Consider the following 25,097-nt stretch of genomic DNA (forward strand, 5'->3'; position numbering starts at 1 on the left):
AAATCTTTAGTAGTCTTCTTCTTGGCTCCCTTCGTTACAAGGGCCCCGTTTTGATTCTGCCCGGGAGGTGACACGGCACACCAGAAGCGGATTGTTCCACTGGCCAGCTGAGTTTGCTGCCTGTCCCACCCAAGGCCGGCTCGATGACGGCTCTGAAAGAGCCGGTCAGTGGGCCTGGGAAAGCCCGGGTTTGTTACGGTGGATCAATTTGTATGTGGTTTCCATTCAGAAAGTCACAGCAGCTTAAATTTCCTGGGGAAGTGATGAGACGCATAGTCGAGAACTGATTCACTTGGACATTTTAGAACTGGGGGAGGAAGGCTGTCCAGATCCAACCTCAGAAATGCTGGGCTGGGCCAGTTCCTGGGCTCCGGCTTCTTCGGAAGCCCTTTATACACAACCTTCCTTCCCCATCTGCCCCCGCTCCGGCTCCTTCAGCCATCTAGCTGCTCAGCAAGGCGCCAGGCCCAGTTATCTTGGGTGTGTCCTCTTGATAGCCTTGAATTTTCTTTTAAATTCAAGTTTGGGTTTTTGGTTGGTTGTTTTTTTGATTTGATATATTCAATTAAGGGACCAGCTAGTAGGCACAGTGGATTGAGTACTGGGTTTGGAATTGGGAAGACTCATCCTCAGGAATCCAGCTTCAGACCCTTATTAGCTGGGTGATCCTGATCGAGTCACTTTGCCCCGTTTATCTCAGTTTCCTCCTCTGTAAGGTAAACTGAAGAAGAAAATGGCAATCCATTCTAGCATCTTTGTCGAGGAAACTCCAAATGGGATCATGAGGAGTTGGATCGTGACCGAAATGACTGAACAACAGGAATGATTAAAGAGCCTCCTCTGGACACCCAAGGGTTTATCCTTCTGAAGCTGGGATGCTCATGGTGGCGTGGTCAGGGTGGAAGATACGCATTCGCCGAGCCTCCCTTGGCCACCCTGTCAGGGCTGCCCTGTAACTGTCACAATTGTTTTGTATCCCGACACTATCATCTTAGCCACTAACCTTGTCTCCTCTGCAAGCTTGGTAATTATGACAATCTGTGCCTTCTTCTAGGCCACTGATAAAAATGTTGAGAGCAAAGGACCAATCCGGATGGGCCATTCCCTCTCAGTTTACATACTTCTTATGTCCAGCGTTTCAGCCGCTGCATCTGGTCCACATCTCTTCATTTCGCCTCCAAGGATAGAACGCAAGAGACTCTATCCAATGCTCAAGGAATATCCAGTGGTCCACTGTGGATGGCCTCTTGCCTTTATATTCCTGCTCTGCTCTGGATATTTATGGGGTGTTTTACAATTACATTTAAGCCGTGGTACAGCTCAAAGTTGGCAGTCTGTTTGAAAAAGCCCCCCATTCCAGAACCGAGACACCTGGGCCTGTTCCACTATGCACCATTTCTCTGCGCAAATTTCTTTTCTCTTTAAATAACACCACCATCTTCCCAGTCCCTCAGGCCCCCAATGTTGGAGTTAACCTTCTCCCTCTCTCAAAGGCCTTTCGATTTGGCCTTTCTAACATTTCTCCTTCCACACTGCACCCCTTGATGTAAGCCCTCATAACCTCACATCTGGGCTATTGTAATAGTGTTAGGGACAGAGGGGAGGGTCTGCCTGCCTCAAGTCTCTCCCCCCTCCAATCCACTCATTCTCTTCATCCACGGACATAGACTTCTGGCTGTTCCAAGCAAAATAAGTTTCATCTCGAACCTCTAGGCTTTGTCTCTGGCTGTCCCCCAGGACTGAATGCTTTCTGCCCTCATCTCCATGCTCTGCCTTCCCTACCTTCCTTTCATTCCCATCTAAAACCCTGTCTTTTATAGAAAGCCTTTCCCCTCCCCGCTCAGTTATTTCCCATTTATTCTGTGTATTGCTTTTTTGTTTGCTCACTAGTGTTTGTTCTCCTTTGTGAACTTCTTGGGAGCAGGAACAGTTTTTGTGTCTCCAGGGCTTAGAAGTGCCTGGTGTATGGTACGCAATAGTAAATGTTTAGTAACTGTCTGACAATACGAATTCCTGTCTCCCCTACTTCCCTGACAGGTTTTTAGTAATATAGCATGGGGGAAGAGATTCTGAAAAGGCAGAAAGTACTTTATAAATAAATTTTTGGGGCAAGGAAAGCTTTGAGTTTGTTATATGCTCACTTAGCACACGTTCTGCTACTGTGCCTATAATATTAAACATTACATTTGGCAAATGAGGGGATCCAAGCCAGGCACCTCCCTCTCTCCCCACTTGATTGACAAGATCTGCTTGCCAAGAAGAGTACACTCAGCTGAGACCAACTTTCTCCATTTATAAACATGACATAAACCGTGTCAACAACTGGGTCATAAGTGAGGTGTTTGGAAGCTAAGTCAACAAGCATTTATTAAGTGCCTTCTGTGTGCCAGCCAGTGATTTGGGTTTAAGGTATGGACCTTTTGGATTGGCCAGCAGTAGCACCCCCTCAATCCCTACTTGGTCATTATTGGGTCAGAGTGAATGTAAACTCACTCTGTTTCTATTTGACCAGAAACCCCGAAGCTCTTTCCCCTCTGGATTGATGGATAAGAGAGGCCATCCTCTGCCTCATTTCTTACCTAGCCTGAATCTCTGATTGGCTCTATCAGGCCGAGACCTATTAAAGACCTCAGCTTACAAAGGCCCAAGTCTCTTCTGCGTCCTGGGCCACCTCTGGGCGTCCGGGTCTGTACTGGCCACTGGCCCCCGACGGCTCTGGGGGGAGGGGGAGGCCGGTGGCCCTGCGCGGCCTCCCTCACTGCAGCCCAAACCACCACACGTCTTAGCATCATCCCCCTTATGTCCCGGTCCTCTTCAAGAACGGACAGACAGCAGCGACAGTCTGCGGGCCCACCCTGGGCCAAGTGTGGGAAGTACCAAGAAAGGCAGAAAGCAGTCCCGACTTCCGTTACGTAGGGGAGACAATGGGCCAGCCAGCTAAGAAGAAGATCTGTACAGGATAAGCTGGAGAAAAGGGAGAAGGAAGCGTAGCTTCTGGAGCACTGACGGTAGGAACGCCACGCCGGGTGGCTTGGGGCAGCCTTGGAGCTGGCAGGCCCTGAGCTCACCCAGAACTGCCTCCTTCCTGAGACTCGGCCAGTCCCTTCCCCACTCCCTCACAGCACCTGCTAGTATCATGCTTCAGGGGTGTCTTCTATGATTGCCCTCCAGCCGTGTGAGGAATATGTGTGTGCACGTGTCCGTACATCCACATACTTAATTCTCCGAGTGTGTAAATGCTTTCAGAATTTAAAGGCAAATAGAGGGACCACTTTTGGAATTAAGAATGCAAGTTAACAAGACAAAATGAAAGGTAGGTTTGAAAACCTTTTTTCCACTTTACACGATGCAGTTGATAGGTTTGGCTCGTTCTAAACTTCTAAACTTTTCTCGTTGTGAGCCTGAACTATTAAATTATCGAATCTCTGTGGAATTCACTTTCCTCACTTGCAAAATGAAGGGTTGGGGTAGGCTTGATCATCCCTCCTTAGGCTCCCTTTTAGCTCTAAATCTGTGATTCTGTGATCTTCAAATCTGACTCTCCGTGTATTCAGAAAATGTAGTGTGGCCTGCTGACGCTCCATCCCATCTCAGCCCAGAGCATCCCCAGCACCTGAGCCTTGTGCCATCCCAGGACCCGTTCCTGGCCCTGGGATTGCCTCCCTTCTGTCCCTAATTCTTAGTCAATTATCCTGTAATCAGAAACTGGATTTTAACCAGCAAGGCAGGTCGCCAGTATTGTTTCTTAGAAGGAAGTGTTTGGATCTGATTGTGAAGCAGCCCTTTGGAGTTAGCCGGTGAGAAACAGATCTGTGGCCAGCTGATTCCACATTGTGGAAATGACTTTGCTTCCAGAATCTGAGGACTTTTGTGTTTTGGTGGGAACTCCCATTTAAACTTCCTGCTTTTTTTCCCCCTAAATGGTGAGGCGTCAACCTGGCCCATGCTGTGGTTTTGGGCTTTCTACTAAAGTCTAAGCGGTAGCATCTTGTAGAGATTTAAAAGCATCAGTGATTTGGGGGGCTGTCACATTGTTGAGGATGATAGAAGATAATGTAAACTCTTAAGATGATAAATGATAATGTAAACTCAAGGAGATTCCCAACTTAATTAATATCTCTTTATCCCAGATCCTTGACTCACCTCAGCCCCTAACTTTACCCTGACATCCCGAGAGAGAAATGGGAATTGATGTATCTTTGTAAGGGTAAAGACATGTAAAATTGATGCTTTTTTCTTCATTTACTTTCAAATTTATTTCTATATTGAGTGTGTAGCTTTTTTTTTTTCCCATAGTCTGCATGAATTGCTTGGATGCATAAATTCAAGGACACATGTGTTTGTGGCTCTCACATCTGTCTTGAATTTCATCTTTTCCACCCTGTCTTCTGCTTTCCAAACAATTTACCTCCCTCCCCCTTTCTCTCGCTGTTATTTATTTCATTGTGCTCTGCAACCCTTTCATTTCTAGAGTCTGAGAAGGGGAACAATGAAAAGCAATTACAGCCATATTGAAATAAAAAATGCTTCACAAGCCATAATCCTTTTCTGTAGACGGGCATCTTCTTGGTGCATCCTGATCCCCAGAATGTGGGTGAAAAGCACCCCATGCTGTGGCCAGGGCCAGCAGGCAGACCCCACTGGAGCTAGCTGGTCCCCACCGGTCCATTTAGAGCCCATGAGCTTACAAAACCCTTAGAGAGACGGTCATGTTTCCATCCTGGGCCTTGGCCCAGTTGGATCTTTTTTTTTTTTTTTTCCCCCTGGCTGGAAATTTTTCGTTTCATTTGAAATGCTTCTTTTTTTCTTCTTCTTCCTCTTGTCATTTGGCTTGGGCTCAGCTTGGGACTTCCTGACACAGGAAAAGAGGTAACAAGGGGTTGATAACTGGGTACGCAGAGAGTTGTGCCAAAAAGTAGAGCCTGCCCAGCTAGAGCAATAAGTGATAAAAGAACAGAACCAGGAAATTAAAAGGGACCAGTGACAGACAGGTATGTGGCTGAAATGATTAACATCTGTAAATTCCAAGAGACACCACCTTTCCTCCTCTTATTTTTGCTTTCCAAATACGCATAGAAATCTTAACCCATGCACTCTAACAGCTAAATTTGTGGGTACCTTCCCAAACCACTAAGTGTTGCCAGAGTTTTTCAGAGGGGTGTGTGTGTTTGTGTGTATTACTATTACTATTTACTAATTATTAGTAATTACTATTGCTAACTACTAATTGCTAATTAATTACTACTAATATTACTATTATAATTGTTAATCCTAGCATCAGAAACTTAGAGTAGAAGGGATCTCTGTGATCACTGAGTCACTTTCTCTTTTTACAATTAAAGAATCAGATCCAATAATAAAGACCCCAAGAAGTACATGCTTCAAGAAACAGATGCCCCTAAGGAGCATAGATTGTAGAGCTGGAGGAGACGGTGGAACCATCCAGTCTCCTGCTTTATCCTTCTTCCTTTCTTCTATCTGCACAGTCAGATTATGATCAACAGGAGTCAACGTCTGTTGAGTACCTGCTGTATATATGGCACTCCCAGATGCCAGAAATATGAAGAAAAAGAACATGGTACACGGTTCTAAAGGCTCGACATTTATAATTGAAGAGATTATTTTTTGTTGAGATTTGCATTCTCTTGGTGCAATGGGTCATAAGATCACATTGAAAGGGCTGGTGAGACCTTAGAAACCTCAACTCCAACTCCTTCGTTTTACATATGAGACTGATTTCACCCAAGGTTACATAGTTAAGAAGTGTTGGAAGAAGAACGAGCTCTTCTGTGCTGGTCCCAGAGAATTCTGGGTGAAGAAATTCTCTCTATTGGGTCAGTCATAAAAAGAAAGGTCCCATATTCACTACAGTTTTATAGTAGCCCTTTTTAAAACTTTTAAAATATACATTTCTTTATGAATCGTGTTGGGAAAGAAAAATCAGAACAAAAGGGAAAAATCACAAGAGGAAAAAAAAATATTGAACATAGTCTTCTCTTTCCAGATGCAGATGGTGTTTTTTATCCAAAGTTTATTGGGATCAGAAACACTTTTTGTAGCAGCGGAGAACTGAAGACAAGAGATCTGTACCAATTGAGGAGCAATCAACTGAATAAAGTGTAGTCCTTAAATATGGTAGAATATTATTACTGTTAGAACCAGGGGCTAACATGAGCTGATTGTTAAATATTCAGTGTGAGGAGGGTTTTTGATACCTCAAAAATTGGCAATGCTACAAAGCAGGACTTGATTTATTATTTTGTTGATTGTCTAGACTTATGAAAGACATGGAGAAAATGTTAACGTTTCAGATTACACTTAAAGCTGTACATGTCATGTACATTTTTTCCCCTAGCAAATTAGTTGTTAAATATTTATCATTTACCCCTGGCTAACCTCAACCAAAACAGCGAATATCGTGAACATGGGTTCTTAGCCTTGGAAAACTTATGAACTAATTGATCCAAAGGGAAGTTAGCAGGATAAGCAGAACAATACACACAGTGACTGCAGAAATGTAAATGGGTCCCCAGCGGCAAAACAATTGAAAATGAATGCTGCAGAATCGTTAAGAACCAGACTTGTCCCCAAAGAAAAGATATGAGAAGATGAGATTCCCCCTCCCCTCTTCTTTATAAAAAATATATATATACACTGTGGGTGTGGAACACTGCATTCAATGCCAGACTTTTTCAATATATTGTTTTATTTTGCTGAGCTGTTTTTCCTCTTCTTCTTAAAAATTCCTTACTGTGGTTTACAATATATAATTTATAATTTTTCTGTGGGAAGAAGAAGAGAAAAGACTGGGAAATGTAATTGGTAGTCTATGTAACGGACATAGATCTACAAAAAATGATAAATTCCCAGTGCCATTCTGCTGGAGTTGGTGCCATATGGTTCCATGGCTGGTGTATTAACAGAAGGAGCATGTTAGCTTGGGCTTTCTGACTCCAAAGCTGGCCTTTAAGCTCCGGGATTGTACATGACATGTGAGTGTTTGCAGAGCATTTCCTGAAAGCAGCCTGGGGAGGCAGCTCAGAGAGGGGCCTTCTGAGCGACAGAGCTGGCCGGGCTTTAGGTTCAGTGGCCGGAACAGTCCTTCTGGCAGGATTGGTGCTTACTGCCTTGCTTGGGCAATGTGTGGCTAAAGATCCAGGGAAGCCGCCCAGCTCCCTTTCTGCTATATGACCCATGAGCCCACCAGTGAAGGAAAGGGGTGGACATTAGGGGGCTGCCACCGGCAGTTCTTAAGAGAGAGCTTGAGAGGGTCCTTGTATCACTTTTTCTGACACCATGTATCTGCCCTGTGTGAGTTCTCCATAAAATAGTCTTTTTGACAAGTATATGTTTGCCATTTGAACAGCTTGGCCAACCCAGCAGAGTTGCATTCTCTGTACTAGAGTTGGCGTTCTTGGCAGTTTCGTTTGAGCAAGGACCTCAGTATTTCGTATTTTATCCTGCTGTGATCTTCAGAGTCTTCCTAAGAGATTCTTCAGATGGAAGTGATTCAGTTTCCTGCCGTGGCCCTGGTACGCCGTCCAGGTCTGACAGGTGTACACGGTTATACCAAGTGGAGAAGTTTTAAATGCTGTGGAGAAGTTCACAGGATGTGCACCTTGATAACGAGGCTGATGTTTGCTATTGCCAGAGCCAGCTCAGTGTTTGAGGTGGCTCTGAAAGAACTGAAGGAGGAAACGGCTAAGAATGCCCACTGCATCCCCACCCATGCGCGTGCATGGTCAGCCCTTACAAGTCTGCCAAGGGGTCTTGTGTTGAGAGAACGCATCCCAAGAGCCCTGGCTTGGAAGGTCAGCCTTTCTCTGTTGAGGGATTCTTAGTGGAGAGCCTTGTTTTTGCCGGGATTGGCCCTCTGCGGTTTTTGCCAGTACCTTTGCCTCCTCAGTCTGAGTCCTGAGCCAGTCAACCTTTGGTGCTAGAGAAACATTTGGTTTTTTGTAGCACTTAACTATGGAAACAGCTGTGAATGGCAGTGCTGGTCTGAGGCAGGTCCCTTAGGACAAGGTGATGTTCCTCGATCAATGGATGGAGGGATGGATAGTCCACAGATGAACAGATTGATGAACCAATGATAGAACATTTAATAATCAAGTCCTCTGTACCAAGCATTGTACTGTTAGAGTAATAAATATAAACAATGCAATAGTTCCTGCCCTCAAAGACCTTATACTGTAATAATAGTATTGATAATAGCTAACATTTCTTTAGAGTTCACCAAGTGCCTGGGAAGGTGCTGAGTTCTTTATGATCATTAACTCATTTGATCCTTATAACAGCCCATGAGGGGTGGGGTGGGAGCCAAAATGGTATTATTTATTATTCTCTTTTCACAGATAAGGAAATTTTATTTTGGAATTTTATATTATGAAATATGAAATATTTGTTCTATAAGAAACGATCAGTAAGATGATTTCAGAGAGACCTGAAGAGACTTACAGGAACTGATCCTAAGTGAAGTGAGCAGAACCAGGAGAACGTTGTACACAGAGCAATAGCAAGATTACATACGATGAGCAACTCTGATGGACGTGGCTCTTTTCAACAATGAGGTGATTCAGGCCAGTTCCAATGGACTGGTGATGGAGAGAGCCTTCTGTACCCAGGGAAAAGACTGAGTGTGGATCACAACATACTATTTTCACTATATAGTTATATTATATTCCTCATTTCACAGCTAAGGAAACTGAGGCAGAAAGCTAGGGGAGAGGGATGGAGACCTGGAGCAAATCAGAGCCCAGAGGGAGCTTCCAGGGGGTGAGATTGGAGATATGGTCCTGGCACTGAGAGGGCTGAGGGTCTGTAAGTAAGTAAGCTCACTCTTCCTTCCACATACGATTCCTTTTCTGGACTCACTGTATCTTGAGCCAAGTTCCCATAAAGATGTGGAGTTTTTTCTCAGTGAAAACACTAAGAGACCTCTCTATGTGCTAATGAATTTCATATTGTAAAGTGAACTTCCCCTGACAAGATCCTTTTAGAGGAGCAGCTAAAGAAAACTTTCCAGTGAATAATTGAAAAACTACACCATTCATTACATGTTTAGCTAAATGGCAGTGTGTTCCTGGTGCTGTCCATAGAAGATTCCAAAATGGGACGAACCCAAATCCCCCTCCCTTAGAGTAGGCTCCTCTTTTTTTTTTCCCCCCTGAGGCTGGGGTTAAGTGACTTGCCCAGGGTCACATGGCTAGGAAGTGTTAAGTGTCTGAGACTAGATTTGAACTCGGGTCCTCCTGAATTCAGGGCTGGTGCTCTATCCACTACGCCACCTAGCTGTCCCCAGAGTAGGCTCTTTGCAGGATGCAGAGTTCCTTTTTCACCTGCATCCTCAGGACAACCCTACAAAGTAGACAGGACTAATATCTGCATTTTATAGGTGGAGAAAAGCTGAGGCTCCAAAAAGTGGATGACTTTCCAGAAACCTCCCATTTACTTTGTAGATATCCACATGCATTTAGTTATTTGCATGTTGTTTTTCCCATTAAAATTGAACTCTTTTTAAAAACATAGTATTTTATTTTTTCCAAATACATGCAAAGATAATTTTCAAAATACACCTTTGTAAAACTTTGTTCCAAATTTTTCTTCTTCCCTCATCTACCTATCCCCTTTCCCAAGAAAGAAAGCATGTACAATTCTTCTAAACATATTCCCATATTCATTATACTGAGCAAGAAAAATCATATCAAAAGAGAAAAAACTAGGAGAAAGAAAAAAAAAAACAAGCAAACAACAAGAAAAGGTGAAAATACCATGAACTTTAAGTCTTCAAAGTTCTCTTTCAGGGCTCTTTCCATCCCAAGTCTATTGGAATTGTCTTGAATCATCTCATTATTGAGAAGAGCCCTGTCCATCACAGTTGATCATCACCCAATCTTCTTGCCTGTACAATGATCTCCTGGTTCTGCTCACTTCAGTCAGCATCAGCTCCCCTAAGTTTCTCCAGGCTTTTCTGAAATCAGCCTGCTGGTTGATTTTTACAGAGCAATCATGGAACAGGAGCTCTTTGAGGGCAGAGGTTGTTTGTCTGTACTTGAATCCCCAGGCTAGGACAGTGGCTGGCATATAGTAAGCGCTTAATAAATGCTTGTTGACTGACCGGTAGCTGGAACTTTCTGAATCTCTGTCCCGTTGTTATTACTTGTCCTTCAGACCCCTACACCAATGCTCCCACGTAGCCTCTGTTGCTTCCCTCTCTGTGTTTCTGTGACCACTGGCTGTTGTTTCTGGCAGCCCCGTTGCTGTTCTGGACTCCTGTACACGATGAAGGCTTATGCACCAGGCGCTGGCTTTAGGAAATCCCTTTCGTCAGCGAGACTGACAAAAGGACCGGCTGCTCCTTCCCTTCTGTGGTGTTGGCCAGCACCTGGGAGCCATATGTTGCTTTGTACTGAAAACAAACTGCTCATCTCCTGGCTTTTTGGTTCTCAATGCAGGAAGTTGTATTTGCACTGTAATGAGACTCTTTCAGTTGGCACTATAAATGCCCAGAAGTCCCGGGTTTGGCAAAGGGTCAGGATCACAAGGTTAGTGTGTGCAGGCCCTTTTAATGAGTGAGTTCTTTTAAGTATCATATTTGGAGGCTTCTGGGTCCCCCCCCCATTTTGTGATTTTAAAGCTAATTATCATGAGGGGGTCAGGGGAAAGACAGTATAGAAGTAGACAGGTCCCCTATAACTCATGCGAATAGAGGTCAAAGAGTGAGAGCCCCTGTGGTTCCAGGTCACACACTGGGATTGCAGGCTACTGATGTGCTAAAAGCATACACAACATCATTATCCACAGGCATTTATTAAGTGTTCTGTGATAGAGAAAAAGCAGAAATACCCCCCCAGGGATGGGGAGACAACGTTCAAATAGCTACACGCATGGATGGGGTCCTCATTGGGGAAAGAGCTGTGTACATACGAGATGCATACAGCTGTAGGTGGAGGTGATCTCGTGAAGGGGAAGGAGAGGGCAGGAGGAGGGAGGGCCTCTTGGAGGAGGTGAGAATTGAGCTAAATCTTAAAGGAAGCCAGGAGGCAGAGGGGAGGAAAAAGCACATTCCGAGCCTCAGCCACCACCAGGGAAAGGACCCAGAGTTCAGAGAGGATTTTGTGTTTGTCCCAGGTTCATCAGGGGAGAAAACTAGCTGCATAAAAATGTATCCGGAGTTAAGCTCTGGTGCAAAGCCTCAGGAAGTCCTGCCCAGAGCCAGCTTATCTCCCATCATGGATTCCACAATCCATGTTCAGGGAAGAGGGCCAAGGATCCCTTGTTGAATGGACCCGTGACCCCCGAGGATGGGAGGATGCGGGTTTGAGTGGCTGGGTGAATAGAGTGCTGCACCTGGACCCGGAAAGACCTGAGTCCACCGCATTAGACACTTCCCATCTGGGTGACTCCGGGCAAGCCCCTGGAACTGTTCTCAGCTGCAGCTCTCTCATCTGGACAGTGAGGGCGATCGGAGCGGCCCGCACATGCCAGGTTATTGTGAGGATCCAATGGCAGAACATTTTTGTAAAGCCCTTTTTTTTTTTTTTTTTTTTTTTTTTGCAAGCCTGTTATGAGAACTGTTGGCTGTCATGTCGTATTTCAGGACAGTCTAGGAAAGAGAAAGAAAACCTTTTTTTTTTTTTTTTTTTTTTTTTTTGCCTTTTGCTCTCTCCCTTTTCAGCTAGCTCCCTCTATTGAAGCCAGTTTCAGGCTGGGTCTTTTGAGAAGGAAATTTTATAGCAGGAATTGCTTTGAAATGAAGTTTTGTTGTAATTAAATGTGATGATTAATGGGCTGTGAACAGAATTGACTAACTCCCTCTAGGGAAGCATGTGGGAGGGAGGAGGTTACCAGTTCCATCTCTTTGGAGTAAGCCTGAGGAACTCTTTAACCAGTTCCCCCCCTTTGTGGCTCTCTGGGGACTCGACCTCCCCTCCCTCCCCAACAGTATTCCACTTAGCTTTCCTGCTGGCACCTTGGTGGCAGGCAACCTGCATCCTGTCCACTCTCCCCAGGCACTCCCAAGCAGCCCATGGGCAGCCATCAGCACCCCCCCATTCAGCTGTCACAGCTGTCTCAGGGGCCCTCTGCTTTTTTCCAAGGCTCCCCTCCTTGAGCGAAAACAAAAGCTGCCCAGTGCCGCTGCCCTGCAAAGCATCTTGTTCCCATTGTTAAAGAGTTGGCCGTGTGGGTTTGATTTCAAATATTATAGTTTGGAGTTTGGCTTCTCTGCCATATGTACCAACTTCCATGGTCTGCCTCCACCCAGAACCATCCATGCAGAGAGGGAAGGGAAAAGCCCATGAGCCTCCATTCCGCAGCTCTCCCCTCTGCCAGAGGAGATTTGTTAGCTGTGTGCAGTCGGTCCCCCGTCAGCCACTCAGAGTTGTCCTGTGGGAATCCTCCACATTCAGGTTGTGTCTCCGGCCTGGCCTGGGCAGGTTTGATGCCAGAGACTTTAAGAGTCATTGCCCCCATTCATGCTCATCAGATGCTATTAATTACGGACCCATGTGGTCTTTGGACTGTGTTGGCCGGGGAACCAAATCCTGTTACACGGGCCTTACAACTGAAAACAGGGACATGGTCGGCACATTGAATGGCTTGCCCATGACTCCCCAAACCGAAATACTTCTGTTAAATGGAGGATTAAGGCTTGTGGGAAGCCCTTTAGCCACCCTGATAAAAGGGACTTGAGAGGCAGAGATGGGCGATATTTGGTTTGAACAAAGAGAAGGCCCTGGCCCTTCTGGGACGTGTCTTTGTTTGACAGCCTGGAGCAGTAGAGAGAAGTGGAAGCCCAAAGTACTGCCTGCTGTTCCTTTGATGAAGACCACTGACAGATTAGGGCCTTTTAATGTACAGGTGGGCCCCAGTAAGCAAGTATTTGCCTCTTAGGTTCAGGAAGTCAGCAAAATGTTGGTGCCCGCCTGGCATGGAGGTGACTGAAAGGTCCATGTTAGCTGTTCTTCAGTCATTCACTGGGGCCTTTGTTGCCTCATTTTTTTTCTGCCTCTGGTCCGTCCCTTCTTCACGGGGTCTTTCACTTTAGCATTCTGATCTTGTCAGCCCCAAACCCTTAGTGACCCCCCCAATCTCAGGGCTAACGGATGGCCTTAGGTATTAGGGCCCAGTTGGGCTCTGGCCTGGCTTTCCAGCCAGCGTTCAAGTCCTTGGCTCCAGATGAGCTAGGTCACTCGCTTCTGCTGTTCCGGCCTTGCCCTCCCCACGCTGCTCCTGCCGTACTCCAGGCCTTTACAGGTTTGTATCCCCCCTCCTTCTGCACCTGTTGAAATGTTTCCCTTCAAGGCTCAGCTCAGCTGCTACCAGCAGACACCCCTAGCCCTCCCGATGAGCATTCTTGCTCTCTTGACCCCGAGACACACAATGGCTATTTGTGTCCAAGGCTTTTTTTCCTCCTTCCGCTGAATGTCTTGAGAAGGAGGTTTGGGAGAATGGGAATATCTTTGTATTCAACTTTCACAAAGTAGGCATTTAATGAAAGACTTGTATAGTGTCTAGGACCACAGATCTAGAGCTAGAAAGGATTCTGGAGGTCACCAAGTCCCACTCTTCCCCATTTCATTTTACTGATAACATATGTTGGGTGACCTGCCCGTAAAGGCCAGCAGTTGGATTTGAACCCATGATCTTTCTAACTCCAGTCCATCACCCAGAATAAATGACCGATCCTGACCTCGCTCGCCTGAGGGAGCTGGCTCTTCTTACTGGTTTGTTTTTAATGCCATAATGGCCATCACTGGGGAAGTGGCCAAGCTTCCCGGAGTTTCATTTGGCCTTCAAGGCTGTTCCTAGCTCGACGCCGATGGAAGGACTTGAACTTCCTCTCTGGGTTCTCCTTCCTTGCCCAGTTCTTGCTGATAAGTTCCCTTGGGAAGCCTGAGCTGTTCCCAGCCTGGGGCAAAAGCTGAGAGAAAGGAGATCAGATTTATTTGTAACCTGTTCCAACTAACCTGTTCTTCCCTCTTCAATCCCCTCCTAAGGACCAGAGTTCAAGGGACAACCAGGTGTCTCCCTCACCTAGGTCTGATTGCCCTGGAACACCTGGGGAACGGACAGGACAGGACAGAGTGACGAGGGCTTCCTTCAGTGACAGATCCTAGGATCTAAATGACGCAGGAAGGGCTCCCTCTTCACATTTTCAAATAAAGAAACAGGCCCAGAGAGGGAAGGACTTGCTTAGAGTCAGCCAGAGATAGTCAGTAGCCAAGCCTGGAGCTAAGGCCCATTCTCTGACCTCCATGCAGTGTTCTGTCCATTTGACCGTGTAATTTCCAGAAATCATTAAGAGGCTTTTGCTGTCTCACTAATAATGCTTCAGACTGGCTCCAGCCTGTGTGGCAGGGAAATCGGTGAGTTTGTAGTCAGAGTGTCTGTCATTTAATAGCTGGGCAGAATGAAGGGGCTCATCAGGGGGCTTCTGGGGCTCTGCTAGCTTCAGAGCTACAGTCATAGCATGGGATGCATCAGGGGGCTTCTGAGGGCTGATTTTTTGGGGGTTTTTTGGTGCTTTTTAAAAAATATATATATATATTTATTATAATACTTTGCTTTATGAATCATGTTGAGAGAGAAAAATCAGAATAAGAGGGAAAATAAGAGGAAAAAAAAAGAGTGAACCTAGCATGTGTTGATTTACATTGAGTCTCCTTAGTTCTTTTTCTGGATGCAGATGGCATTTTCTGTCCAAAGTGTATTGGGATTGCTTTGGATCACTGAACCACTGAGAAGAACCAATTATACATAGTGGCTAATCACAGATTCTTGCTGTTATTGTGTACAATGTGTTCCTGGTTCTGCTTGTTTTGCTCAGCAAGTTTGTGTAAACTTTTCCAGGCTTTTAAAAAATCAGCTTGTCCTTCATTTTTATAGAACAATAATGTTTCATTACCTTCATGTACCACAACTTGTTCAGCCATTCCCCAACTGATGAGCATCCACTCCTTTCCCAATTCTTTGCCATCACAAAAAAAGCTGCTACAAACATTTTTGCACATGTGGGGCCTTTTTCCTCCTTTATGTTTTCCTTGGGGTACAGATCCAGTGATGGCACTGCTGGGTCAAAGGATATGCACAGTTTGTCCTTTGGGCATAGTTCCAGTTTCCAGAATGGTTGGATCATTTCACAACTCCACCAGTCGTTAGTCCTTTTTAAAAATTAATTTAGTATTTTTGTTGTTATCTTCTGCTTTTACATTATTTAATAAATCTTTCCCTTCACCATCTGGGAGCCATCTACTGTAACAAAGAACAAAGCTGAGGAGAAAAAGCAGTTCCATCCATCCAGCTGGCACCTGCATCGGGTCCCCCACCATGCCCAGTGCCCCATCCTTGCAGTGCCCATCTCTTTGTAGACTTGATTGAGGAAGGCACCTCCTTTCACACTTTCTCCTTTGGGGCTGGGCTCAGAGATGAGCATTTCCCAGCATTCATCGTGCTGATTTTATTGTGATATTCTCTCGACATTACCTTTCACTAGATCACTCTAGTGGTTCTTATTCCACTTTGCCTCCGTTCCAGTAAGTCTCCTCGTGTTTCTCTGTATTTATCAAGTTCATGTTTCCATGCAGCCGTAATATTGTATTACATTCAAGCGCCACAATGTGTTTAGCTCTTTCCTGGTGGATATGTCTACTTTGTTTTCAGTTCTTTGCTACTACAAAAGGTGCTGCTCTAAGTACTTGGATGTATGGGATCTTTTTGTCGCTAGCCCCCTTGAGGCACTGGACCTCAGAGGAGGATCAGGGACAAAGGCATCTCTTTGATTGGACTACCATGAGATACGTGTAGCCAGGAGAATGTGTCTAAAGACTAGCTAGCCAATTCCAGGAGACTTGTGATGGAAGAGTCATCCATGTCTAGAGGGAGAGCCATGGAGACCAAGTGTGGATTACAGCTTTTTTGGTTATTTGTTATTTTTTTTTCTCATTTTTTTGCCCTTTTAATCTGATTTTTTTTTTTTTTTTTTTTTTTTTTTTTTTTTTGCTCAGCATGATAGATGTGGAAATATGTTTAGAAGAATGGCACATGTTTAACCCACATTGGATTGCTTACTGCCTAAGGGAGGGGAGAAAGGAGAAGGGAGAGAGAAAAATTTATAACACAAGATTTTTTTTTTCCCTGAGACAATTGGGGTTAAGTGACTTGCCCAGGGTCACACAGCCAGGATGTATTATTAAGTGTCTGAGGCCAGATTTGAACTCAAGTCCTCCTGACTTCAGGGCTGGTGCTCTATCCACGAATACAAGATTTTTCAAATGAATGTTGAAAACTATCTTTGCATATATTTTGAAAAAGAAAAAATTATAAATTAAAAAAAAAAAAAAAACTAGCCAGCAGTTAGGCTAGCATAGCAGGAGGAGCTCTGGAGTGGAGCCAAAGGAAGCTTTGTCACTACCAGTGTGACCTTGGGCATGTAATTTAATCCTTTGGGGCCTCCATTTTCTTTTCTGTAGCAAAAAGGGGTTGGACTAAATTTCTTCTAACGTCCCTTCCAGCCCTAAGAGGATGTTGCAATTGATCTACCCAAAAGTATGTTGAATAATGAAGCCTTCGGGACAAGAAAACGGAATGACCGTGGTCTTCGTGAAGCGTTCCAGTGAAGGGCTAAGTTTCATATTTAGTGTCATGCTTTGAAAGCAAAGTTTAAAACCTGAGGTAAAGCAATCTCCATGTCCTTTGCCCCTTGGACCTGCCATGTATAGTGGTGATGTTATGGTATTTAGCAGAAGGTGTGAGTGGCAGGAGGGTTTTGCAATTGTCCCCCTGGTAAGTGATGATCCTCGGTCACATTTGCTTGGAGAGAGCAGAGGCACATTTCGGGGACCTACTTCTCAGTGGCTTCCTGCAAAAAAGGAGAAAATATTATTTAGCAACTGGATAAGTTTCAGAGTTTGCCGGAAAAGGATCAGCTGATCCATCTAAAGGAGCCTGTTGATTAATCCCACATCTGTGTTAGCTTTGGCTTGATCCTGCAGATTTACAGCAGCTGTTAAGAAACAAGAGCTCCCCCCATACCCTCCCCCCCCCAGTCAAGTGTAAGATCAAATCCTCCCAGCAAGAGGCACATTCTGGGTCATCCTCCAGAGCGAAGGCTTTTCAGAAATGGCTGACAGGGCATTTTCCCGGGGCATCCGTGGGCATTCACAGATCTTATTCTTGGTTCAAATTAATTTGTGATTTGGCTCTGCTGTTTTGCATTTTTAACAGAATGTATTGGTTCCCCTCGCTGCTCCTTTTTGATACTTGTGTCATTGTTCAGAGGGGTTATTTTTAAAGTCCTACTTTTCCTCTGGCCGGCATTCCTAGGCTGATGGCTCAGACCACAGCTTTTGAATAGCTAACTAGAACCAGTCTCCAAGAGGGGAGGAACTGAGACTTTTCGAGTAACTTGATAGCCCAAATTTCCCTTTTGGATGGTCCCACCCATCTTGTCATCCTTTTGATTTTCACCAACTTAAGGCAATATTCCCAGGACATTTTTTTTTCCCCCAATTTCCACCCTTCAAAGAATGAATGGACTCTTACTTTGCTAGAAAGGCAAAAGTCCTAAAAACTGATGGACTGATTTCCCGGAACAGCGGAGGTTTATGGATCATTCAGCTTCATACTCCATTGGAGGTCCCCTTTGGGGGACAAACATCAGGGTCACCCCACAAGTGCCTGAGAAGAGAATGAGAATAAATAAGTTGGCTGTTTCAAGCCTTAGAGGTATGAATCAGGATTACCTTTTGGGGTAGTTTTATCAGTCAAGTATTTATTAAGCACTTTGTGCCAGAAGTATAGGAGGAAAAAGTAAAATCAAGGAGCTTATGTCTTACTGTGCACCCAGCTTACACAAGATAATCTTAGCGGAGAGGGCAGGAGCAGCTGTGGGGCCTAGCAAAGGCCTCTTGACTTTCGAGCTGGGCCTTGAAGAAAGTCAGTTTGGATTTTTTGTCCTTTTCCTTATTCGAATGGATAATAATCTGTATGGAGCATGTAAGACCTCTACTATCGATGCAGCCAGGGTTGACTGCCTCACTCCACTGGCTCATCCCCAGCTAAATTTCTCAGTACTCTAACTTTTCTACACTTTAGTCATCCTGACCAAAAAGACAAGGAATAAAGCAGTGATCTCTGTTCGAATCAAATGCTGAGCCCAGCCTGAACCTCTTTGGGTAGAGCAAAAGGCAAATCTCACCAGTTACAATTTAAAGAAATAGATTCTGCTTACTGTCTTTGCTACATTACAAGACGGGCCGTTTAAATCTGGACATCAGAAAACACCTCAGAAAGCATTTGTTTGTTCTGTAGAAGATGTTTTTGGTAAACATCCCACCTGCCTGGGGAGAACAAGTCCCACTTCTCCCTCCCCTAGTTCCACAGTGAGGAAATGAGTCAGTTGGATGACTTCAGATGAAGGGAGGAGGGTGACTTGCCCCTCTGAGGGTTATTGGTCTTTGAAGTATCTGCCCAATGCTTTTGCTAATTTGTTAAAAGTCAGAGTGAGGTGTGGGTTCAGGAAAAACTGGAACTTCTGATGTCGGGGCTGCTTTCCACCTCACCTATACCTTCCAGGTGAACCATTTCAGTGACCCCTGAACGAGGTTGAGGGTAACTGAGGGATCTCAAACCCTTTGGTAAGTTACCGGCTACCTGGAGCATGTGAAGACTTCCCCTACAGAATGGGTGGGTGAGAAGCCATGAAGGCGGCCGAAGCGGGTGCTGGGAAGCGCTTGGAGCTTGGTTAGACGTCAGACACCCGGGTCATCCTGGACCATCACCAGATGTCTTGACTTTGTCTTGCCACCGGACTCTGATGACTTTAGGAGAGTGAGACCAACAATTAAAAGCCACTCTGTCTCACTGAAATCACTAAGACATCAGCCATCCTATTTGCCTCAAGGTCCTGTGGGTGACAGGCGAGTGATAAGGCAGCAGGTATGGATACACTGGAAGCTGTAGTCACAGTCTCGCACGCAAGTGGCCCAGACCACGGGATCATCTTCTCTTGGGTCTGAAGCAGCAGTGGGAGTCAGCGGTCCCCCTGGGAAAACAATTTTCAAAGGACTGAACTGCTTACTTTCTTGCAAGAGGGAAGGGGCTAGAAAAGGTGCCCTAAAAATTGTCTGCTTCACCCAACCCCGGTCTGATTACTGCGGCAGGTAGAGATCCCATCCCGTGGGAGAAACATAAAAAAGTACAAAAACTTTTGCAAAGATGATTTTATTCACCACTGGTACACGAGATGTCTGCATTAGGAGAATATGAAATTCAGTAGACCTGAAAGACGAGCAGCTCTTGTTGGGAGACTACCCAGCAAGTATCGTGTCCAAGTCACGGCCCCAAGTGAAACAAGGCTGGCAACCGGAGGCCCGCTCGCCAACGTGGGTGCTGGATCTGCGGTTTTCTGGGGTAGCTGCGGAGAAGGAGAAAACCGGGAAGCGGGCACAGATTTCACAGCCAGAACTAGGTTAGTCAATAAGCTTGTATCTCTGCCAAGAGGAGTGAACGATAGGCTTGCGACAGATAAATGCCGCTTGCCACCATCATCAGTGTGAATGCTCCTACCATGATGAACCCTGAGGAGGTCAAGGAAAAATTTATGAAGCCCCAGACTCCCTCAGCATCAGTGAAGCCGTCAATCAAAGAGAAGGAGCTATAACTCTGGGTGACTTTAATGCAAGATTGGGCACAGACTGCTCGACACGTCAGGGGGTCCTGGGGAGTGATGGAATGGGAAAACCCGACAGCAGTGACCACTTAATGCTGAAGAATTGTGTATCTCATGACCATCTCATCAACAACACTGTCTCCCATTTAATGAAATGTAATAAAACTGTGGGTGCTCCTTGCAGCAAGCTTTGGAATTAAATGGACCGGGTCAATTTAAGAAGAAGAGACCAACAGGAAGGAAGAGTGAGAGCGATCTCGCACGAGGAAGGCACTCACTTGGTAGTCAGAAAAGTGACTATTGAAGAACTTTGGAATAGATCGTGTGACGTGGGAGACTGGCAAAGGGCTGCCCGGCGTGGCGCGCCGTGTCAAAGAAGGGGTTGTGCTTTGTGAGCAAAGCAGAATTAAAATTGCTCAATAGAGAAGGGAGATGTACAACTTTAGAGACGTCTCCCCTGAAATGTCCATGTAAATTATGGTAGAGACTTCCTAGGACAGAGACAATCTATGATGGAGACTCCCGAGCTTGTGCTGGTCTGAGCGGCCACCATTGGACACACTGTGCTTTGACTGCAGCATGAGATGTCATTATGGTCTTCAAGCGTGAAGGACAAGGGTCACTTCCACCATGAGGGGTCAGAGCTAGTCTTCAATGAACACTTATTATATGCCTACTATATACTAATCCCCATTATATGTAATGATCTCGGGGGATGCACATTAGAAAAAAGACAGTTCCTGCCCTCAAGGAGCTTATCTTACAATCTTGAGGAAAGACAATACACAAAATGAAGCTGAAAAGAAGGAGGGGGAAGGGGAAGGAGCGGTCACTGGGTACCCAAGCATTGCAGCTGATGGAAAATGGGAAGTTAGCTAGAAGATTCTGAGTCCTCTATAAAGTAAGACTTTGGGAAGAGTTTCTTGTTCCGCCCCTCTCCCCCAGTCCGCCCCCAATACAAATTCATTACCAGCCGCCATCACTGAGCTGCACTTCTAAATGCGTCCTTCTGCAGCGTTCCCTTTTACAAATGGTCAAGGCCTAGCCCAGGACTTGGTATGTAATATGACTCTTAAGTGATGTTGACTGAGAGAGAGCTCCGGCTCCACCTTACCTGTTTGCCGCTGTGGTGCCGGGAGCCGTCCCTGTGCTCCCTCATGAAATCTTCAGGATCCCTCCCATGGCACTGAGTGCCAAGTGGCAAGAGGCTCACTCTTTTAAGTGACTGCTCTCATTCTTATAGTACGTGGAGTTTGCAGGAATTTTACTTGGATCATTTCATTTGCTCTTCCCTCCCAATACTTATGATTATCCCCATTTTGAAGTTGAGAGAACAGAAAGGAAGGGGATGAACATTTATTAAGTGCCCACTGTATGCTAGCTACTGTGCTGAAAACTTTACAAATAGCATCTCATTTGAACCTCACCATGACCCTAGGGGGAGGTAGGTGCTATGATTATCTCCATTTTACAGCTGAGGAAACTAAGGCAGACAGAGATAAAGGGATCCAGACTGTATATCTAGTAAATGTCTAAAACCAGATTTCTCGTCTTTCTGACCCCAAGTATAGCACTCTTTCCTACAAAACAGCAGCCTAAGTGCCCCAGTGTAAAGGGAAATTTTTGCATTATGTCAGGGATATTTGACTAATGGTTCATCTTCTGGAAGAACGAGACAAGAGAGAGTGGGCAAAAGTTGCAGCAAAAAAGAAAATAATAATTTTACTAAGAGAAGAAAAAGTTTCAAGTCCTCAGAAAAATGGCTTGTCACATTCCCTTCCACCTCCTCCAAGTATTGTGTTCTAGCCAGTGTTCCATCTCCTGCTTCCATTCATTTGCAATCAATCAATCAATCAATCACAAAAAACAAAAACAAACAACAACAAAAAAAACCTCCTTCTTTTCCTGGAACTAGGGACTCTTCCTTACTTCCAGCTCCCAGCATCCTCATGTTCCCGCAAGACTTGAGAGACTAGTGAGGAAGCTGTTGTCATAGTCATCCGGCGATGATAGACCTGAGCGTGCAAACAGATGTAGGAGTATAATAGACAAAGACTTGGCATGTTGGGGTCATTGGGTGAGACAGAAACCAAATATTTCTAATATAACTGGGCTGAATAAGGAAGAAGTGTATAAAGAACTTTGCACACCTAAAAGTGCTCCGTAAATGGTTCTGTTGTTTATTCCTCCATTGCTTTATATTATAATATATATTTTTATGATGCAGTAAGGATGGCGCAGGTTCTCAAAAGCCATATGAATGGATCACAAACTCTGTCATTCATCCCCCTAGGCCAGACGGGCTTTAAGGGAGCCTGATTCTGTGTGTACAATCTGAGGATCGTCTGGTTGAGTATAGAAGAGTCTGGGTCCTTAGGGAATGAATATCTTGACCCTAGCACAAAGCTGTGTCCTAAGGAGGAAGAGACTGTGAGTTGTCCTTGTTGGGAGTCCTTACACCGGTGAAATCAGGAATCTCTTGAAGGGCGGAAATAAGAACTCAGTCATGGAAGATTGATTAAGCCCTGGAGAATATGCAGCCACAAGATGGTGGATATTTCTGTCCTCAGGGATGCTTGCACATGGAGAGTCAGCCACCCAGGCTTGGGGCTAGGGCCATTTCCCTTCCTAAAGGGAAGGGTTAAAGGCTCTGGCAGCATCCAGGCCCGGGAGTCTGAATAATTCCCAGATTCCACTCCCTGCTCAATGAGAATTTTTGAGCTTTCTACCCTCTCCTGCTCTTAGCGTCCTCTGTTTTGCACAAAGGCGGAAGGGCTGATTTTATTTTAGGAAAGGTGGGAGAAAATTAGAGCAGCAGAAACCAGGGTGGGGAAGGGAAGTAGCCGTGACAGCTGGATTCCTTAGAAGGGGAGGTGAACCGAGGTCAGACGTGCTCTAAAAGATCCGTTAAGAACCGTCTTCTCGAGCGTTCGGCGCACTTTAGAAAGCCACGCCAGACTGAAGGAGACATTAGCCGGGGCAGCGGCGAATCTTGGCGCGTGCTCTCCACATGCATGCGCTTCTCATTTGCAATCAGGCGCCTGTGCCCAGGAGAATCAGCAGAGGGGCTGACCTGTGCTGCAAACATGCGCTCTCCGATTCAGACATCAAAATTAATATGTTTGGGCCTTCGCAACCACCAGCGAGCATTCCAGGCCCATTCTTTATAGCAGGGCTTAGATGACAGCTAATCTTTGCGTTCTAATTGAGGTCGTCTTGTTTGTTGTCCAACCGCAGCTCTCTCAGGACATTTAAACTGAATCCCAGCTGGGCTTTCTCTGGAATGCTGCAGTGTTGGTGTTTTAAGTGGCTGTGACGTCATTTCTGGTCTGGGGAGCCGGCCAGGTCTCCGGCCCAAGGGGAAAACCAGAGCAGTGAAGGAAACCTTGACGGGGCGCTCTTGGTGGACCCCGGCCACAGGACTCGGGGCATCCTCCCATCTCTGGCCCTCCAAGGCCAGAAGCTGCCTAACCCTTAGTTTTGAGTGATCCTTTGGAATAATCCTTTTCTCCCTTTCTTTCTTCCCTGAACCCTAAACTGATGCTGATTTTAAAATATAATAATATTATAACAGCAGCAGCTTCAGGTTTTCTTTGTATTGTATATGACTGGTTTGGCAGCTCTGTTTCTTTGAGAAAGTCACACCTTTTGTCAGGCTGATTCCCAGCAGCATCATTGCCTGAGTAGCCAGGTTGTCTAAAGCTTCCTGCAAATAAATTAGAAGGAAGAAAGGAGAGAGGGAAGGAGGAAGAGAAAAAGGAAGGAAGGGAGGGAAGGAAGGAAGAAAAGAAAGGGAATGAAAGGAGGAAGAAGGGAGGGAGGGAGAAAAAAAGGAAGGAAGGAAGTGTGTCTTGTACATTTGCCATCATCTCACTGTTGCCTGTTCCCCTCCTCTTAGGCCTGGAAAGTTTGAAAGAACGCCTATTCTTTTTTTTTTTTTTTTTTTTTAATTTAGAATTTTTTTTCACAGTATATATGCATGAGTAATTTTTTTATAACATTATCCCTTGTATTCATTTTTCCAAATTTTCCCCTCCCTCCCTCTACTCCCTCCCCTAGATGACAGGCAATCCCATACATTTTACATGTGTTACAGTATAACTCAGATACAATATGTGTGTGTAAATCCAATTTTCTTGTTGCACATTAAGTATTAGCTTCCGAAGGTATAAGTAACCTGGGCAGACAGATATTAGTGCTAACAGTTTACACTCATTTCCCAGAGTTCCTTCTCTGGGTGTAGCTACCTCTGTCCATCATTGATCAACTGGAAGTGAGTTGGATCTTCTCTATGTTGAAGATATCCACTTCCATCAGAATACATCCTCGTACAGTATCACTGTTGAAGTGTATAATGATCCCCTAGTTCTGCTCGTTTCACTCAGCATCAGTTGATTTAAGTCTCTCCAGGCCTCTCTGTATTTCTCCTGCTGGTCATTTCTTACAGAGCAATAATATTCCATAACCTTCATATACCACAATTTACCCAACCATTCTCCAACTGATGGGCATCCATTCATCTTCCAGCTTCTAGCCACTACGAAAAGGGCTGCCACAATTTGGCACATACAGGTCGCTTTCCCCTCCTCAGTATTTCTCAATAGCAGCTCAATAGCTCAATGCTGGGTCAAAGGGTATGCACAGTTTGATAACTTTTTGGGCATAGTTCCAGATTGCTCTCCAGAATGGCTAGATTCTTTCACAACTCCACCAACAATGCATCAGTGTCCCAGTTTTCCCACATCCCCTCCAACATTCATCATTATTTGAAGAACACCTATTCTTAATCTGGGTATATCAATCCTTTGTTCTTCTATTAGGCAGTAATCGCGTGAGATCTGGGCTTTCTTGGCCATCATTTTTGGATCTGGCGGGCGCTGAGGACTTCTGAGATCCTTGGACGTCTGTATCTCTCTTCAGCAGTTAGCACAGCACAGAAGGCTGGCAGGCAGGGGCTCCACAAGCATTTATTAAGTGCTTACTATGTGCTCAGCACTGCACTAAGCTCTCAGCCAAACAAAACAGAACAGCCCCAGCTTTCAAGGAACTCACTTGCAAGCGAATGAATGAATGAATGAATGAATGAATGAATGAATGAATGAATTTGGGGCCTGACCACTTCCTCTTGTTTTCTTTCAGCTTAAACTATGGAACAAATACCGAATTTCCAACATTCCATCCCTGATCTTCATCGATGCTACCACGGGGAAGGTCGTGTGCAGAAATGGGCTGCTGGTGATCCGGGATGACCCCGAAGGTAAGCCTGTGGGACCCTCTTCTGTCCCTTCTCAGCCCCAAGCTGTGCAGTAAACAGAGTACAAAGCATACAATAGTAGATACGATCTAATAGACAAATGGAAATCTATTCTAAAAATAATTGGATTTACCTTGTTCTAGAAGGATTCTTTTCTTCATGACCATTACT

At 45.2% G+C, this 25,097-nt stretch overlaps 1 protein-coding gene across 1 annotated transcript in view; it reads left to right on the forward strand.

The window, feature by feature from the left end:
- NXN (nucleoredoxin) overlaps positions 1-25,097 on the forward strand; it is a 143,208-nt gene that overhangs the window by 102,058 nt on the left and 16,053 nt on the right. Inside the window, exon 2 of the mRNA XM_074263810.1 lies at positions 24,812-24,929. Within this exon, the coding sequence (XP_074119911.1) occupies positions 24,812-24,929 (118 nt within the window). The remainder of the gene's footprint in view (positions 1-24,811; positions 24,930-25,097) is intronic.

The sequence above is a fragment of the Sminthopsis crassicaudata genome, chromosome 4 (assembly GCF_048593235.1).
Source record: "Sminthopsis crassicaudata isolate SCR6 chromosome 4, ASM4859323v1, whole genome shotgun sequence".
NCBI classification, from domain to species: domain Eukaryota; kingdom Metazoa; phylum Chordata; class Mammalia; order Dasyuromorphia; family Dasyuridae; genus Sminthopsis; species Sminthopsis crassicaudata.